This window comes from Pelmatolapia mariae, linkage group LG17 (genome assembly GCF_036321145.2).
Source record: "Pelmatolapia mariae isolate MD_Pm_ZW linkage group LG17, Pm_UMD_F_2, whole genome shotgun sequence".
Lineage (NCBI taxonomy): Eukaryota > Metazoa > Chordata > Actinopteri > Cichliformes > Cichlidae > Pelmatolapia > Pelmatolapia mariae.
The window spans coordinates 29429718-29448778 of NC_086242.1; the positions used below are offsets into that span (position 1 = coordinate 29429718).

At 39.0% G+C, this 19061-nt stretch overlaps 1 protein-coding gene across 2 annotated transcripts; it reads left to right on the forward strand.

The window, feature by feature from the left end:
• Positions 1 to 7467: 7467 nt before the first annotated feature.
• On the forward strand, positions 7468 to 10759 carry LOC134646846 (regulator of G-protein signaling 21-like). Of its 2 annotated transcripts, none has more exons than XM_063500835.1 (5): positions 7468 to 7674; positions 7977 to 8036; positions 8341 to 8402; positions 8556 to 8722; positions 8890 to 10759. In XM_063500835.1, exons 1-5 carry the CDS (start codon positions 7595 to 7597, stop codon positions 9076 to 9078), a joined length of 558 nt encoding a protein of 185 aa, XP_063356905.1. In that variant the 5' UTR covers positions 7468 to 7594; the 3' UTR covers positions 9079 to 10759. The 2 variants fall into 2 exon arrangements, with proteins under 2 accessions (XP_063356905.1, XP_063356904.1); XM_063500834.1 differs by having other exon boundaries at positions 8338 to 8402; positions 8890 to 10756.
• The last annotated feature ends 8302 nt before the right edge of the window (positions 10760 to 19061 follow it).

The window sequence follows — 19061 nt, forward strand, 5'->3', positions numbered from 1 at the left end:
GGTTTACTAAACTGGAAAAAAGTAACCCCCCACTCTAACCCTCGATCCCGCTCTGTTCTGTAAACGGCCTTATTCCTAAAGATTGTGCCTTAAAAAGGAGTACTGAGGCAGCTAATAATAACTCAAGGGCTTAAATGACAACACAGGAGTCATCAGACAACCTGATGCGTAACAGATCAGCCCTCAATGTGCTGCCTTGTTAGGGGAATAATCTCATCACCCACAGACAATGGCTGGGGAAAATACTTGTGAAAAAAAATTTAAAAAGCCAGAAAGAGTAGTCTGGGAAAGGTTTGTTCAGATGAAAATAGAGAGACTGTGTATGTCAAACAGTTCCACGTTAATAAAGGTTTTTGTCACATCGGTTTGTACTCATGGCCTGATGTTGTTAACAAATTTAAGCAGTTTTTCCAACCATGATGAGTACTGTGGGGCAAAAAGAGGAAGTGGTCATAGAGAATCTGCTTCATCACTTATCAGATTTGATAATAAAAGGACAGTAGCTTATATTTTTTACAACAGTAAGCGCCTCATACCATTACTCAAAAGGATATTTGAACTCTATCTGGTCAAAGACTAATAGCTTTATGACTGGAAATCCTATTTTTAAAATACTATATTGAGGTATTTGCTCTGTTTTTTAACATAAAGGTGAAAGCCCAGAGTTCATGAAAGAGAACACCAATGAAAGGTATGAAAACAAACTATGAAGCTCACTTTTTTGTAGTTCCAACACAAGTGAAGAAGGCTGTGAAACTATGTTGCTATATTGTTTCCCTGTGTTAGCTAGTTTACAATCAACATCCACTTCAACATGACACAAATAGTCATTTGTGTCATGGCAGTTGAGTCTAAACACGTCTGTGAGTCAGCTGACCTAGCCACTATAGGGACAACAGATTGGGCCTTTAGGTGTATATTCAATTTGAGTTTGCCTGTTATAGTTACTAGTCATTAGATAGAAATGCATATGGATTTTAAAAAGCGATGGAAGAGTTAAGTTTTCAGACAAAAGCCAAAGGTTTTGGCAATTGCTTTCCATGCAAACTATTTACTTTGATGTGAGAAAGGTTGCTCTAATGCTATTTGGACATCGAGGGAAATAGAAACAGAAATCATACACTCAGAACATCCTTTATGGTACTATGGGAACATGACCCCTTGGCTTCCTCGATGCATGACCTCAATAAAGACTTTCTATGGTATCGGTCACTAGACTGAAGTGTTTTCTATATCATGTTCATTTTGTAAATTATGGTTGCCATTAGATTGAAAAAAGGATGATAAAGTCTCAGTCAAATTAGCCGCTCGCTCTTCCAGTTTTAAGTTGCCGAGTTGGCTACAGCGAAAATGCAAACTTTAAAACTTTGCAACTGAACCTACAATTAGTCATGTCCCAACATCCATGTTTCATAGTCGCCGAGAGAAACCAGAAAGCTTCAGATACCAAACTACTTCAGGGAGAAATATCTTTATAGAGACACATCCACTCATACTGTTTTTCTATGGACTAATAACTACAACTCTTTCTTTTAATAACAATATTATTATTTTTATTTATTATATCCAGGGCCACTTGTGTTTCAGAGGATATAGCTATTGGAAAGTTTATTTTGGATCCTTAATCTCATAATTACACACAAAAAAAGAAAAAATGATTTTCCCTCATGAACATAAAGCAATAATTTTGTGTAAAATGCAACTGAAATGTTAAATTTAAAGGTATATTTAATCAAATAATTAAGCATTAAAAAAGAATATTCTTGGTATAAACCGAATGTACACCAATCAACAGATTCCATTAAATGTAATGTTTTACATTATTATTACATATGTAGCAAATTACATGGAAAATTTACATGTAAGCAAATTGCTTAATAAAGTCAGTATTTTGGGGAATAATTATATATTTTTGAATGTAAACTCTGAAAGCATTACAATTAAGTTAAAAGGTTAAAATGAGTTTTAAAGCAGGACAAAATCCATGTGTGCTATGAAAAGGTTGAAAGTGCTCACCCTAATTTTATGTGGATACTGTAGGAAATGTTATGGTTGACTTGGTTTTGATTGTAATTTTGGGCTGAAACTATTTGCAGGTGTACAGTCGTACGTCAGAAAACTCTCAGTACACCGAGTGTCACGGGTTGTTCCTGATAAACGACAGAGGTCTCACATCTCCTCCATCACATGGCACACAATCTGTCACTGTTTTCTCATAGCCCACAACCGTTACCATGGTAGCGAAAAGGAAGTGAGTACTGCTGCTGGCACAGTGTTAGTCAAGACGGTTACAGTCGGGGAGGTACTTTACTATAAGAGCTGGATGCTGAATGTTAAATCGTATACACGGATGTGCCTCTCCACATTTTAACTTCAGACAGGGAATGCAGCTTTCACCTCTCAGTGTTTGGTGACTCTATCGCAACGCCTCAGTACTTATAACCGTGTTTGGGCAAAAAAGGGAATCGTCAGTGAGGCAAAGCCTAAGGGTAGATTATAACAGGGTAGCCTATGGCATCAGGTTTCGAGTGGAAGCTTTCAAAAAGCTTTAAAGACTTCAAATTCCCCAGTTAGGAACCAAAGTTAGCATCTTAGATCTGTGAAATACACTTGCTTTGGGCTTTCACACCTCTAACAGTAAATCTATTCACACTACCAAATATTAATAAGATTGCAGAGTTGCTATTTTTGTCTGGTTTTGTGTATTTGCTACATTGTCAATGCAAAGCTGTTTCTATTGATTTTGGAAAAAAATGAACATACATTTCTGTGCTGTGTGGTCAAGGATGAGAATGAATAAAGCACCAACATCCTCTCTCTATACAAAATGAGTAGGAAATCTTCTGCAACATGTGAAGGCAGAGGCAGATGGTGTGACTCAGTACGGTCACACTCCAAGCTAGGGTCTACATGGCAGTGCAAGGCTATGGGCTACATTTGCTAATAACCTAACCTTTTTTTGCTTTAAATGTAAACCGACCATAGTGACTATTGTCAGTACATTGGTTAGAGTTGTAACCAATGAGTGATAACCCAGAGCGACCTTGCTTATTTAATGTCCCATGATTGTATTTTCCTATACTGGGCGATACATTGCAGTGAAAGCAATGCTGTTGAAAAGTTCTGCAACTCTGTAGATCAAAAGCCTTTGCAAATTACAGGCAAACTTCAACTTGTGCCAAACTGACCACCAGAGTGTTGAAGCCCAAAGGGTATCAAAATCAAACAGGCTACTATGTACAAACTGAAGCATATATGAAGAAGATTTGCTGCAAACTACCCGAATTGCCAGCATATGCCAGTACAATGTGTTTTAGCCCAGCTAACACAGTTGTAGCCCCTTCATTTCGACAGACCGGAGGAGGTCCCATATGCAAACTAGACCTATAAGCGCTCTAGTCAAACAGGAACTTCCTGCAAGAGTTCCCGTGCTGTACAAAGGATAAAATTCAAATCAGGGATGTTTTTTTTCTTTTCAAATTTTGTTATAGGTGGACTCCAAAAACAATAATAATGAAGCTGTGGTGAAAGGTTTACTTAAACTCTTCATGGTCATAAATATCATGTTAATTTTGGGCTTTTAACAATTTCTATGAATTTTTTTTCCATGGTGTAACAATTGTGCAGCATACATCTTTAATCATTCTAAAAAAAACAAAACAAAAAAACAAGAATTCGGTGCACAACTGAATTTATTTTTGGATTTTCTCAAATCCACACAGGTTCAAATATTATTACTTGGTTAAATGTCTCTTAACAAGTTGCTCTTGACCTGACGCCTTTTGTAGCAATCAAAAAGGTTCTGGTGTAATTTTGGCTGTATGTTTAACCACTTTTCTTGGCACATTTCCTCATAAATTGGTTGGTTCCCTGGAATGGACCTGGCTTTTAAGTGTAGTACACAAATTTTAAACAGGGTTGAAGTCAGGGGTTTGATAAGGCCATTTAAGAAGGCAGTGCCAACTTGTGCTCAAGTTTCAACCATCTAGCTGGTTATCTGAGCGGAAGTTGGAAGAGTTTGGAAGTATTCTTCCTTCATTACTACATCCACTTTCCTGGCAACAAAACAGACCCACCCATGAAGCTACCACCACCATGCTCGACAGCTGGTACAGTGTTCTTAGGTTTGAATCCCTCACCTTTACTCTTCCAAACATAGCGTCATTGTGGCCAAATAGGTCAATCTTTATCCTGCATGAACATAAGAATTTCTTCGTGAGGCATTTGGCTTGTCAAGATTGACTGCATGTTTCAGTAAGGCATGGTTGGTTTTGAAACAGGGGCTTGTTTCATGGTTGGCGCTCTTTCAGTTTGTTGTGATGTAAAACTTGCTTCATAATAGACAGTGACACTGGTGTTCCTGCTTTTTCCAATAAATGGCAGTCCCTGTTTGTTCCCAAACATCCTAACTAGTTTCTTCTTTTCTAAGAATGATGTCCTTCTTCTATAGCTTGACAAAGTTGTGTCACATCTATAAAAATTCTACTTATGTTATGATGATCTTGATCTTGATCTTGGGATCTGCAATTGTTTAGAAATGGCTCCAAAGAAGACTTCTCAATTTGTGTACATCTACCATTTTCCCTCTTAGGTATTCGCTAACCTGCTTGGACTGTATATACACAGTGTTGGGGAGTAACGGAATACATGTACCGCCGTTACGTATTTAGAATACAAAATATGAGTAACTGTATTCCGTTACAATTACCGTTTAAAAAGGTGGTATTCAGAATACAGTTACTTTGCTGAAATAAATGGATTACACGGCGGTACTTTTTGGGTTTGTTTGACAGCTACGCTCTGTTGTTCCAGGCGGCAGCGTTACGGTTGCCATGGTTACAGGGTGACGCTCTCTCTCTCTGCGTGTTTCCTGGGTGAGAGAGCGCTTTTTTGTCGTTGTTGTTGTGCTAAGCTAAAAGGCAGAATGCTACAGGCATAGCCCTAAAGAATGTAGCCTCATGGGCAGTGTAGTCCGTGCTGCAGTGAGAATGGACTACCATACACGTTATGTGTCTGTGAGCGAGGGAGGGAGAGAAAGGAAAAGTCCGAGCTGTCACCGAGCAAAAACGGGAGCTGGAAGCATGTAAATATAATAATAACCACTGCAGCCAAGAAGAGTGCCTGACGAGCCCATTTGTAAGTAAGCTATTAAGACTCAACTGTACACTGTGTTCGTGTTTTCTTCCGAAACAATAAGTTCCGTTGGAGCAGCCTTTCAACGCCTCTCTCTGTCTCTCGCTAGCAATGTTGACCCAGACAACAAAGTAAAGCTAGTTTTCAGCTACGAGCCCGACACGGAACCCACCGTATTAGTCAGAGGTCCCTTTACTACGGTTCGGAGCCGCGGACCTTCAGTAATAGTAATAAATCACAGCAATAGTACATTCACGTAGTTGTAAACAGCATGATAATATATTAAGTAATCCAAAGTATTCAGAACACGTTACCCTCATTGAGTAACGTAACGGAATACGTTACAGAATACATTTTGGGGCATGTATTCGGTATTCTGTAATGGAATACATTTTAAAAGTAACCTTCCCAACACTGTATATACACAGGCTGTTTGAGCCTGTGTATGTACTTTTCACCCTGTGTGGATTAGGAAAATATCCATAATAAATTCAAAGTTGCATACCCAATTCTTGTTTTTAAAGTGATTAAAGACTATGTAAGTATTTAAGAGTAAGTATGCTGTACAGTTATTTCACACCAGAAAAAGAACAGCTAAGAAAAATCCAGAAAAGCCCCAAATTCCGATTATATCCATTCCAATAAATGTATGTAAACTTCTGACCACACCTGTATAAGCCCAGCATCCATTTGTCTATCCAAATAGACAAATCGCTTCCATCTTAAGGTGGGTTTCAAACAAGGACCTTCGCTCAACAATCATCATTTGAAACCTTGACTGACAACACCTTAAACCAGGGGCTTTCTCTGGCAATATCATTAGCACATTTAGAAGTTTCAAAGTTTATGAGCATGAGACCAAGAATGCCTTCTGGTATTTACTCTACTAAAGAGCACACTGTTCTCATCCAACCATTTGCTCCAAACAGTTTACTTGAAACCTTCAGATGTAGCCGAAAGACAAACACATAAATTAGTTTATCTTTAAGATAAGAGTTTGGGATTGAATTCCCACAGTTCTTTTCTGTGCTACAATTATCAGCAGAAATGTCTACTTAAATGCCAGAGAAAATATCTGTTGTAGATCATCGCAGAACTGAAAGGAACGTGAAATGTGAAGGGTCACCACAACTAATGCTAATTTCAGCTAATGCTAGTTCTTGCCAAGACCGCATCCAGTTCACTAAAGGTTCTTTGGCCACAGCCACGAGTTCTGGCTGACCTCGGTTGGTTCTCCTCACTCCCCGTCTGTTCCCCTGTCCCTTAAACAAACAACAGGCTCAAATGTAAAACGCTGGGGTCCTTCAAATATGTATGGGTCTCTGACATTGGCAATGACATCATGCTCATTATCATAGTACTTGACTTTGCTGGATGTCTACCTTTTGTGTGGGTTGATGTTACACTTTCTTCATTTTAACGGTAAAATCTGCCTAAAATTTAAGTGTACGTTTCTTTTCTTCTGTTCTTCTTCTTCTTCTTCTTCTTCTTCTTCTTCTTCCTGTAGTCTACAAATCATGCTTGATGTGAGGGCTGACAGAATGCCCTCTTTTTTTTGAGACACTTCCAAACCCTTCTATATTTTCTGGAGATATTTGGCATTGGATTAAAGCTGCAACTTTTTTTTCTTCTGCCTTTTACACTAGTTTTAGCCACCATATAAGGATTTCAGCCTGCAGTTTGACGATGGTGGAAGGCTTCAATAATAAAGTAATGACTCTGCTGCTGAAAGATGAGAGTGGTCAGGATATGATGTTCTGACAGTCTTTCTGGCTTCCTGTAGCCTTGCGGAGCCTCTCTGTTGCAATCAATTTGCTGTTTCCTCTTTCTCACTCATGACTGTAGCCTTGTGTTGTGCACATTTCTACCACATCTTGACGAATTTCCCTTTTTTGGGATCAAAAAATGTTAAATATGAAAGACAGAAGGACAATCCCGATATTTGGTTTCAACCGCCTTCTCTTTTACATCCCATTTAATGGACTCACTACACAAACAGCGTGCGAAGGTCACAATTTGCCTATCAAAGTCACTGTTGCTGTCATTTGCATCTGTGCTGGCAGACTAAAAATAATGGGAACACAGCAAGCTTTCAGCCACAGAGAGTGCTGTTTGTTTGGCTAGTCCAGTTAGGAGGCGGGAAGGAGCAGCAACAGCAGAAGGGAAGGAAAAGAAGCAGAGACATAATAGGGAGTAAGGCATCAAGCCGAGGGAGGGAGACATGCATGCAAAGCACCGAGTGAGTATGTGTTGTTTCTAACTGTGAGGTAGGAGGAGGAGAGGGAGGGAAGGAAGGGGTGCTTCCTCTTTAGTTTGAGCTTCTGATGTATCCCATCAACCCCAGACCGTCAACAGGAAACCTTGGTATAAAAAGCTGCATTGCAGGGGGAATCCTCCTAAGTGTCTCTCAGCCACAGCATGACCAGGACCAAGAGCCCGAGAGAGTGGACTTAATAAAACAATGCCAAGCTTAATCGTCGAACCACCCAACACACAGCGTTTCATCATGGACAGAGATGACAGGAAGAGAAACAAAAACATGTGAGTGAAACTTTTGACTTTAATGCTGAGCTGGAGTTTCCAGTAAATGTGCTGACTTGGAGCTTGACGAGAAAATCTCGAGCTGTTGTTCAATAGCAAATAGTGTGCTGACATAAAAAAAATGTTAAAAATACTTCATACTATCTCTGAAAATAGCCATTTGTCTTATATAACGGCACGAGTCACTGTCTTGTCTAAACACCAGCACTCCTAACATTCTTTGACACATTCATTGAAAGCTAATCGAACAGCAATAAACGCAACAGGGATATATTCATATATTTTTTTTATTCCCTACACAGTGGAAAGAACTTTATGTGCCGACTCCAGTGCATGTTCTCTCACTCCTCCAGCTCTGAGAGGTAAGGAGACTTATGGAGTGTTTTGCATACATTTCAGTTTTAAAATAGCCAGCCTGCGCCTATGATTTCCATCTATGGCATTATTGAAAGGATTCAAATGATCCTGAGACACCATGTTTGCTTTGGCACAGCACGCACACCAACCCGGCATATCCCAGGGTTCGGCATTTTTGTCTGAATTCGATAAGCCCATCTGCTATGCTTTCTTAATGAGTGTGCTTCTGTATGACTCGCACCCTTTACGACTTCGCTTTGCTCAAATTTGATTCTGTTAAGTAATCCAACTTGCATTCTCTCCCAGCAGGCTAAGTTTAGAAGATACCCAACAATGGTCACAGTCACTGGAAAAACTTCTCGAGTCTAAATGTAGGTTCCTTTTTCCCCAGAGAGTGAGAATGCTGCTAAAACAATATTGTGTTTGTAAGAATGAGAGTTTGGGCAGACTGATTTGGGTTTTTTCTTCTTCTTTGGTTTTAAATAAAAGCTGAAAATGGACTTGTTTTATTTGCTTCACCTCAGATGGACTGGCTACTTTTCGCAACTTTCTCAAGTCCGAATACAGCGACGAGAACATTGAGTTCTGGCTCACGTGTGAGGACTACAAAAAGATCAAGTCTTCATTCCGAATGTCCTCAAGAGCCAAGAAGATTTATGAGCAGTTCATTAAAGCAGAATCGCCTAAAGAGGTAACTTCAGAGTCACACACAGACACCGTTTCCCTTACATATTGTCTTTATATGTCAGTGCAAGCAGTCCTCTGAAAGAGGAGAGAAGTGCCAGCTAAAATGTTGAATCTCACATCTTTTGCTCTTGGCTCAAATCCCCTCATTCCTATCTTTGTGCTTCATTCCAGATCAACATCGACTATCACACCCGAGAGCAGATCAAAAGGAACGTCAAGACTCCCACCATGCACTGCTTTGACGACGCTCAGAAGATCGTTTACGGGTTGATGGAAAGAGACTCGTACCCGCGGTTCCTCCGCTCGGACATTTATAGAACTCTTCTGGAGAGCCTCGCCGCCGACGCCACGAAGGGATGAAAGCACGGCCAGAGGAGGGGAGAGAAAGGACATAAAACCCATAACTGGAATGTTTGAGCTCCTTCAGGTGAAGGACTGACGACAAAGAAGGAAGAAGGGCCGACCGGCGCAGCACACGCGTGCAGAGGCCTTGTTCCTCAGTGTCCAGAATCAGCCCTCAAGCCCCGTCACGGAAGTATCTCCCCCCGACTCCCTGCCACCTCACACTTAGCATCACACACCTGAGGACTATGTAAGAATGAGAAGCACAGGCAGATTTCTCAATATCAAGCACGTAGTGTGCGTTTTCGCACTGGATCATCAGTTTGTGTGCGCACTTTTGACAGTGAATGAATCAGCGGGCTGGTTGCCTCTCGGTCTGACTGTAGAGCTGCGTAAGCAAACCATTCAGTAGACGCCCTTTGGCCTTTTTTGGAGACGTGTTTCCTATGCAGATAAGGATAGAGGATGTAACATGCCACGGTCACACTTGAGAAACTGTGTGTATGCGTGTGTGCATGCGTGTTTTTGAGAGAAAGAGGGAAAGAGAGCGAGCATTTTAGATGTAGTGTTTTTTACTGTCACTGATTCAGAATAAGCTGTCATGAAAAGAGCTGCCCAGTTACGGGATGACAGCACCAAGGAAGACAACAAATCTATAGATTTAATACTGATAAGACATCATCAGTAAAAGCATGTAGAAGGCCACCTAGCAAGAGCCACTCATGGACACTTTCTGTTTTTTTTAAATAATGTAGATTGCACCAATATGGGGTTTGAAAAACTGATGATTTAGGTTTTTTTTTAGTTTAAGCTGTCTATAGGGGTTATTTTGTGCCGATATTTAATATCCTTTAGGGTTGTTTTGAAACTACAAAAAGTAAAAATAGTTTGTTTCAATAAAAATAACTATTAATGGTATAGTTTTGTGATTGCGAGAAGCCTAATCATGTATATTTTTTGTGTGGGATCTGAACTTGCCGTTTCTAGCCGCTGACGTCTAGCCTAATGACGCAGTGCGTAAAGACTAAAATCTAAGCAGAGTCCTTACAACGCTGAAATGTCATGAGTTGTGATTTTGTTTATTTAAGTTTTCTGGCGTGGAATGATTATAGAAATAGGATGTCTCACATTGCATGCCGGGATGTCAAAACTCCTTTTATACCATGAGAATAGGTCTGATTGCTGATGTCCAAAGCGCACTGTGTGAATGTACTCTTAGGGAGCTGATAGTTAAGTTAACTTAAAAAGTTAAATGTTGTGTTATTTATTTTTCATTGTCACCATTTGAGTACAAAGTTTGCTGCAGTGTTTAAGTACTTGTTAAACTTGTTAGTGATTTGAATTACATTAAATTATTACATTGAACCACATTTACATTATTTTAATTGCCTACCTGCAACTAAGTGAACTTTTCAGTGTTGTGCACCACCCTGCGGTGTAGGTTCTTCTCACTCACAATGTCACTTTTAGAATTCTGATTACAGTTTTGTGGTCTATTTAAAGAAGGCTTCAAGAGAGTGAAACAGTTCTTAACGCATTTCATTCAAAAAGAAATGGGATGTTTGCATGTGGTCGTGGGTTTTGTGTTATAACAGACATATGCAAACATTCGCATGCAAACATATATGCGTGGGAATGTATGTACCTAAGTACAGATTAAGCTCATTCATTTAACAAAATCCTTTCAAAGATCACAACGAGTGTTAACTTCCAGTTTTAATTTCAGTTTATGAAATGACATTAGAAAAAAAATACCCTTAAGATATCGGACCAATATATTGAGTTCTCGCAGTTTCCTGCTATCCTCTTTTTTTCAATCACTGAAAGGCATCTGGTGTCTTGAAAATTAAGCTCGTAACAGATACGTGCTGTTTCAGAAACAGGAAGGCACGAACTTCCAGTTTCTTGTGAAATCAGACATTGTGAGAAATGAGATTTTCTCTGCCTGATTTTGTACCTTCTCTGTTCCTTCCTGGAATGTAGTGCAGCTGAACAGGCGTCACTGGAGCAGATTAACAAGGCTCACACAGGCTGAAGATGTGGCATGATATTCACACAATACACAATAAAATACACAATAATTACAAACTTTTTTTTTTGGTAATTTTAAAGAATTCTGTGCCAAAATCGTAATTATTCAGTATCTTCACACTGGGCTTGATGCACAGACTGTATAAAACGACAGTGTGAGCCACCTTGAAGTAACGCAGGCATTTAATATACTCAATTTTAGCTTTATGGCCATCACTATCTTGATTTTTTTTTTTTTACAGCTAAAAGAGACCATAATAGGGTGAGAAGGTGAAGCCACACCCATAATAATGCAAACTTTAAGTTCTAATAAAATGTAAAGAGCTGAGCTGTAAAAATTTTCCATGCAAGTCTCTGTGGACTGTTTGGAGGCAGCCCATAAACTGTAAATAAAAGATTGACATAGCGTGCAGGTATGATAAGTGAAACTAGATGACAAGTGGTTTTTAATGGCCCTGAGGAAGCCCTTAAAAGCCAGCTCCCTGTGACCACTGTAACTACTTTTCTGATGATTTAATGGTCTAATTAGCCCTTTTATGATTTTCTGATTTTAATATACAAAATTAACTTCATGTTTTATTGATTATGACTTGAGACAATCCAAAAAGACCGCAATCTCATCAGGTTTTTTGATAGTTTTTAGTTACTGCAGAGCAAGATATCATATTATAGATTTCTACACAAATGAACTTGTATAGAATTTTCTTTTTCTTTTTTTTTAATCGGAGGATTTGCTCTCTGCTAGCTATTTGAAACCATCACAGTTTCAAGTATTTCCACACTGGGTTCACTTTTCAGAACTGGAATCTTTGTCAGTCTTTTCTATACAGCCTTATAGGCCAGCATCAAGTGGCCATTCAAGGACTTGCAGCGCTTTATTTTTTCAGTCCTGGATTATTATGTGGTATGTTTGCACCACTTAAAGGTGCAAAATCTAATGTTGGCATTGCCTTAGGTCAGGTTTCTCTTTGTGGTTCATTCCTCCAAGGTCTAATGAACAGGCAGAATGACACAATGAGATTTCTTTAATTGCCACTGAGAGTAATGCATTATAAAGCTCACATGTGGCATGTTACCACATTAGCCAACGGAATTTAAATTATTACCTGCTCTACAAAGTCTACAAAGTAACAATTAAAACACCTTTTTGGAGAGCAGTTGTACACTAAAGCAGAGAAGGCCTCCAAAGCAATGCTAACTGTTTTGGTCTCCTTTGAGGATGATCTGCATGCTTAAACACAAGCAGCAACAGGGTTTGCGTGGTTGAGGACAGGACGCTTGTCAACACAGCAGCAGGTGATTTGCTGTGGTACAGTCTTTGATTAAACTGCACCCCCATCAACACTGTTGTCAACTTAATTATGTGCTTGTTTCACAAATACACTGTTGGACTGGGCTCAGCTGGCAAAGTGCACCTTCATGTGGGCATGTCAACACTATAAGGACAATGCCTCACATTGGGGGGGATTTTTTTTTTCCGGTAACGTGGTGCAAAAATATCTGTATTGTGCAGCATGTGTTAATAATTTCTTGTAACTTTTGACTAACATCATTGCTACGGGTGCAGCCTTCATTTCTACACGCAGTGCATTTTGCATGCACTCTCTGTCTGACTTCCCAATACAGTACATGCCTGCCATTGTAGAATATGAATTCATTACACAACTTTGGCCATATCTTACATTTCACATCCACAACACTACCAATCAGTGTTGTTTGTAGTTTACAATAAAAGCATTGAAAAACAGCTAAATTACCCCACAGAGAAAATTTAATTTTGAAAATGCAGCTAAAAAATGTAAGTATTGATGAGCGTCGCTGTAGCTAGGATTTCAGCTAAATACAGCACACAATTAAAAAAAAGATTTTAAAGAAATTGTCAAATAGCTAATGTAACTATTTAATGTTTTCTCATTAACAACAGCTAGTCACACAGTTTACACTGCAATTATTGGGTTTCCCTGAATAAAAGAGTGCCACTCAGGTCAAGAATGGTTGGTCAGTAAGAGTGAAATAAGGCATATTGCAGTCACAGTCACATGTGCATATATTATGGCTTTCATTGTGTTAGATATTGGTTGCTTTTGAGCTTCCCCTTTCATATCTCTTTAACTTACTTATTTGACATGACATATTTTCCAATATACAAAACCTTGGCATGAAATTTGAGAACTTTGTTACCATATATTGTCCTCTTATCAGGTTTAGGATTTACTGGGAAACCTGTTACAAACAAAGTAAAAAGTAAATAAAAATTGGCCATATCTACAAATGCTTGTGAATGCTGGCTGTTCGAGGACAGAAGAAAATCATAAATCAGTCATTTATTTCTTCATTAGTCTTAAGTGGACAAAAACCTTAATACTGTAAAACCTCTGAGAGAAACCCTGCCAATATTTACTTGGAAGCATCAGGACTGTTTTCACTTAAATTAACAGTCACTTATATTTTTGCTACTGCATGTCCTAATATGCATTTGCTTAGAGTGCAATCTGTACAGTACCACTGCTAAGGATTGCAGATGTGAGACAGCTTAGAGTTCATACCAACAATTTTTGATATTTAGAACCAAAACTAAATACAACTTAATGAAAACTAATTTGTGTGTTTTGCATTAAGCCAGAAATAAATGTAAGAGCTTTAAGTTGGCGGTGACGCCTCTGACTTAAGCCTTTAAGGATTTTATACATGATTTTATACAAAGATGCCATTTCTGACAAACTGACTAAAGCATTTCTTGTGTAAAGACACTAGAATTTAGCATAAAGGCCAATCCACATTCTAGTACGACATCTTTTTAGAGGTGTTTTGACATCTGTGACTTATTGTGCCTATATAGTGTCTATAATCATACCCAAGATGAAATTGAAGAAAGCTCCAGGGTTACACGCTATAACTAACAGCTTCAAGTTGAAACTGGTGGTTTTTGGCTTCCTGTTAAGCTTGGCTAATCATTCTCATGTTTCAGCTTCATACTTTATGGTTATTACTGTGGTGTTGAGAGAAACGTGATTGACTGAACAACTGAAGATGCAAAATAAAAGTTGTTACTATGTAGGTGACATCATCTGCATATGTGGGTACTTATTGTAGATGCAGATTAGATTAGGTGTAGTTGACTTTTTACTCATTTGCCCTGACTCTGTACTGGCCTCCACTATATAAACGAACGGCTTTTGTGTTTATTTTATTGGTGCCACAATGAATTGTTGCTGGCTCTGTCTGCCTCTTGAGCAATATCATGTCCTCTTGTATTTCTTTCAGAGTTTTTATGGGTTAGTGCTGTCCTCTATGTTGTTGACGGCCCGTACTTCCCCTGTGGACCCATGAAATTTATCATCCTCAACTGCCAGTGACCAGCTACGACTTTTATGACTCCGAAGCTTAAATATGTCCGCATAATAAACAAATGAATAAATAATGACGATAAAATTACAATGAACAGCTTTCCATAGTAGAATGTGCTGAAATTGACATCCTCTGTCACCCCACCCGACACAAAACCTTTCGAACCTCTGTGTAAGATGTGCCAGGACCTAAGTCTCAAGCCACCGAGTTAGCAATTATGGAGGCAAATTTTAGAGCAACATGCTTGTGCTAATGAAACAGGCTGCCAGTATGCACCACTGTTTATTTTTTCACTTGGACAGGATCACTGTTATGAGTAAGCCAGCAACCTGTACTTCCTGTTAATATGCCAAAACAACAACATAGCAGAATCAGTTGCCATGGAGAGGTTTTTGCTATCCCAGGGCCCAGCACTGACTAAGGACAATGGACAGTATATACTATTCTCGTCTTAACTTTGCTGATACAGAAAAATACAGGAAATAGGGGTCAGAGATAAGTGACGATGCAGAACCTTTCACTTTTATACTCAAATATACTCAAGATCAGGCCTAAAGTTGGGGACGTCACATGACCATTACCTCTCCTTTCTGTTAATCTGATGGCATCTTAACTCATCTTAATAAAAAGTTGCGGCAATAGTCTTACTTTGTCAAACCAAATGCCAATAAAGTATTCAAATCACCCAGCACAGGTCTGGCTGCTCAAAGGATAGCACACATTGCTACATTATGTGTTCAATGAGCACTCAGTGAGCATGCACTATGACCTCATGTGCCATTTTATGTACTTTCCGTTCTTGGACTCCAAAACTTCCATACATCTGTCTCTCGGAATCCACGAGGAACATTAACATAAAATTTACCTGTTTAAAAGGCAGGATGACATCAGTGGGATTTAAGCCAGCAATATTACACATCCAATGTCTAAACAAGGGCATAGACAGACACTCACAGGACGCTCCACAGATAACACACGCCACCAGTCATGCTACAGAGGGCACTGCTGTCAGAATGCTTTTTTTTGACCTCGTGATCTCTTGTGTCGCAGTACCCCAGTTCCACAGTACATACCCACATGGGTAAGCATACAAGAAATTCACTGGCATTTCTTGGTATGTGCCCAAAGCATGGAAAACTCGTGCCACCAGACATTTTTATGTAGTCTTTGACACAAGGATGGTAAACTCATTACCAAAGCAAGTCCAAGACCTTTTGTTTATTTCGTGTCCATTTTACATCACGAAAATAGCCCTATGGTTTAGAAGGCTAATATTTGCTGATACTGGTGTTAGCTACACCCATAATCCCAAAGCAAATGCACTGTGTCCTGTGGAAATTACAACACTTGTGCTACGTAACTCCAATGCTTGAATGATTGGTTCTGTTATTCTATGGGCTGATTGTTAAAAGTCACTAAAGCGGAACTGGCTCTGCGGAGGCATCAGCTCAAAGAAAAAAAAAAGATTTATCAGTTCCTCATCTGAGATACTAAAGCAGCCTCTTTAGATTACATAACTAGGAGAAATGGCAGTTACTTGTGAATAGTGCTCAACAATGTATGTATCCTCATGCCCAATGAAGAATAAAGGAGAGTCTCTCGTATAATGGAAACATATCTATATATTTATCTATGTTTTCTTTGTGTGCTGATTCATGATAAATAGCCTGCAATTTACTAATGATATAATTTTTTTAACGATTCAGTTCAATAATTAATCAGCTTCTCCTAACAAGTAGGATTAACCAGTATCAGGTGCTTCAGAGCAGACAAACTAGCTTTGAAATAACGGTGATAGTAGCTTGTGTTAGTTTGCAGAATGTGTCTGCAGCTGCCCACTTGGGATTTTATCTTGTGTTTATGAGATGAACTTTAATGACAAGTAGCACACATTGCTGCTAAAATATAGAAAGTCAATTACTAAGCAAACACTATCCAAAGCTTTTCTTTCATTTATTTTTAGCACCTATTTGTTTTGGAACGAGTGCGCGTGAAGCAGCCAGAATGGCTCTTAGGGATTTTTTTCCCCCCTATGGTCTGGAGCAAATCTTTCGTTAAGGGTTTGGAGCTCCATGCTAACTTTAGGCACTTGGCTTGGTGCCGACAGCCATAAAGCACGAAAGAAAATCACCTGGAAGGGTTAATGAGTGCAGCTGTAAAGTCCAAACACAAAGAGGACAAACTCTGCAAACCGGTGCTGGGAATCACCTTCTTCTGCGTAAGCCCCCTTTGGACACAACTCGTGCCTTAATGGAAACTTGGCCCTGCGCTTCATCCACTTCTAGACAGACAGCTGCTTATACACTGTCTGCACATCATAATAAACATGTGAGGCGAACACCAATGTTTTCACCCTGCAGAGCTCCGAGCTGAGAGAGAAGGAGGGAGGCCAGCGATTATCACAACAGTACACAGCAGGTGACGCAGTTGCAAATGCCGCCAATACTGGGGGACAAAATGTGAGGATTCTTTACATACGTGCATCCCGTTCAATGGCAGAAACGTTCTTTTAGGCGTTCTGGGATGTGACGTCACTTTCAACTCAAGTTCCCAGAACAAAGGGTTCACTAAGCTGAACAGGTGACCTTTACAAGCAGACGTTTTTAAAACGTGATAGATGTTGTCCAGATGGTTGAACCAAGTGGACCATCACATTATTTTTGCACTTCTCCTACTTGATCACTGCTCAGGTATATGTCATTACATAGAGTAGTAATATTTATGAATGGAAGCTCTGCAGTAATATTTTTATTCTTCCTTTACTTTTCCACAAAACCGTGCAGACTCTGCATTCAAAACTGCAGTCATGAAAATGTTGTCATACTATTTTAGGTACAAACTGCAAGCGAGTGGAAAGATGACAGGGTTAGCGCCATGTGAAGGTGATATGGGTATATAAAAACCGGGCCTGCAGGTTTAGCAAAACAGTTACTCATCTTCTTTATATGACACCTGGCTACTTGTGCCAAAATAGGGAAATCAACAGAATGCGTGTACAAGGATACGCAGGTTTAAACGTGACTGGCACGTTTGGTAAGAAGAACACAATGTCCTTTCAATAATATCAGTAACGTAGTCGAAACCTAGCCCCTGAAAGCTGGAATAGCATTAGCTTACAGACCAGAGTTCTTTTCATAGAAACGGAGTATTTATTCTGCGTGTAGCTAAATTTAATACACATCCAAAAATAGTTTGGTCCATTAATTACATATAGTTAAGTGAATTAACCTAATTAAGTCCATTTAAGAATTAGATGTTGCTAGCCCTATGATGCTAGCAACATCAAATTTTTTTCTGGCTCAAAAGTGAGCTCATATCAATTCAGTTTCCAGTGCTAGCACGCGGCTGCTTGAAGAAAATGATAAAAAAGACCGAAGAAAAAGAAGGCTTTACCCTAAGAGAAAACATTTAAATACTAGGTAGAAAATAAAATGTTAGCGGCTAAGAGCTATATGGTTGAGTTACATGCATACATCTCACAGACAACCTACAAGTGCAAATTAATGCTGATAACATTAACATTTACAAGTATTGGTTTTATATATATATATATATATATATATATGTGTATATATATATATATATATATATATATATATGTGTGTGTATATATATATATATATATATATATATACATACATTTTTTATTTTTTTTTTGGCTTACTAAAGGTATTAATTGCTTGATAATATTTTAAGATGTTGTAATTGTGTAGATTTTAGTCAAGTGGCACGCTCCATAGTTCAAAAACAAAGTCAACATAGTAGGGCTTAAAACGTTCGGCCACTATTGGTTTGATTCAAACTCAGTTCAATCTTCACAGACTTTCATGTTCAAATGCTCACATTTATATCAGAAACAAACATCTTGTAGCCTGGTAAAAACAGTGGTCTTTGCCCCTCATTTTCCTTTCCTGACATTTGTAAGGGAATGCATTTTTATGTAAATTACACATTTAAATTGTTTTACACATTAAAGTTATGAATAATTAAGGCCTTGAGGCTCTGGGTGACATGGATGTCATTTTTTTCTCACTGAGCAACAGTTCTAAAGTGTCTACCGTTTAGTTGTCTAGTAAACAAGCCTGTGTCTTGCTAGTCAAATCAGCATGCCAATCTTGTGTGTAAGTGGGCTCATGGTGGCTGTATCCATGTTTTATATAAAATCTAATCCATTATCAGTGGAAGATTCCAGAACAGAAACTCAACGTGATCAGTATCAGATACCTCAGTCATACTTCGTAATCTCGTGTCTGATCAGTCAGCAGCGTTATTCTACACCTTTCAGTATTCATAGTGGTGCCTGAGAAAGCTTTGATAAGTTGAATCTCTCACATGTGACTGCTGAAACCTTCGTGCTAACATAATTGGGCTGGAGTGCCACTCAGTTGAAAGTTTTTGGCTGTCTTCGCTTTAATAAGATCTCATGTTTGAGCATGTGTTTGGTGAAGGCGGATCAGTTCTTTAGCAGCAGCTTACTGCAGCTCAGATCCCTCTGAGAGCTCCCTCAAAAGGCACGGCCTTATCCACAAAATCTCGCCTCCGTAACCCTCTGCTATAAATGGTCAGTTCCTTAACGGCTGTGTTTCTAACTGACTAAAACACACTTCAAGTAAAGCAGGTAG

Bases quoted from the DNA above. Each gene is read 5' to 3' on its own strand.
- LOC134646846 (XM_063500834.1), top strand. From the start codon at position 7,595: ATGCCAAGCTTAATCGTCGAACCACCCAACACACAGCGTTTCATCATG. The intron at 8,037-8,337 runs GTAAGGAGACTT...ATTCTCTCCCAG, and splicing joins CACTCCTCCAGCTCTGAGAG to CAGGCTAAGTTTAGAAGATA. The intron at 8,403-8,555 runs GTAGGTTCCTTT...GCTTCACCTCAG, and splicing joins AAAACTTCTCGAGTCTAAAT to ATGGACTGGCTACTTTTCGC.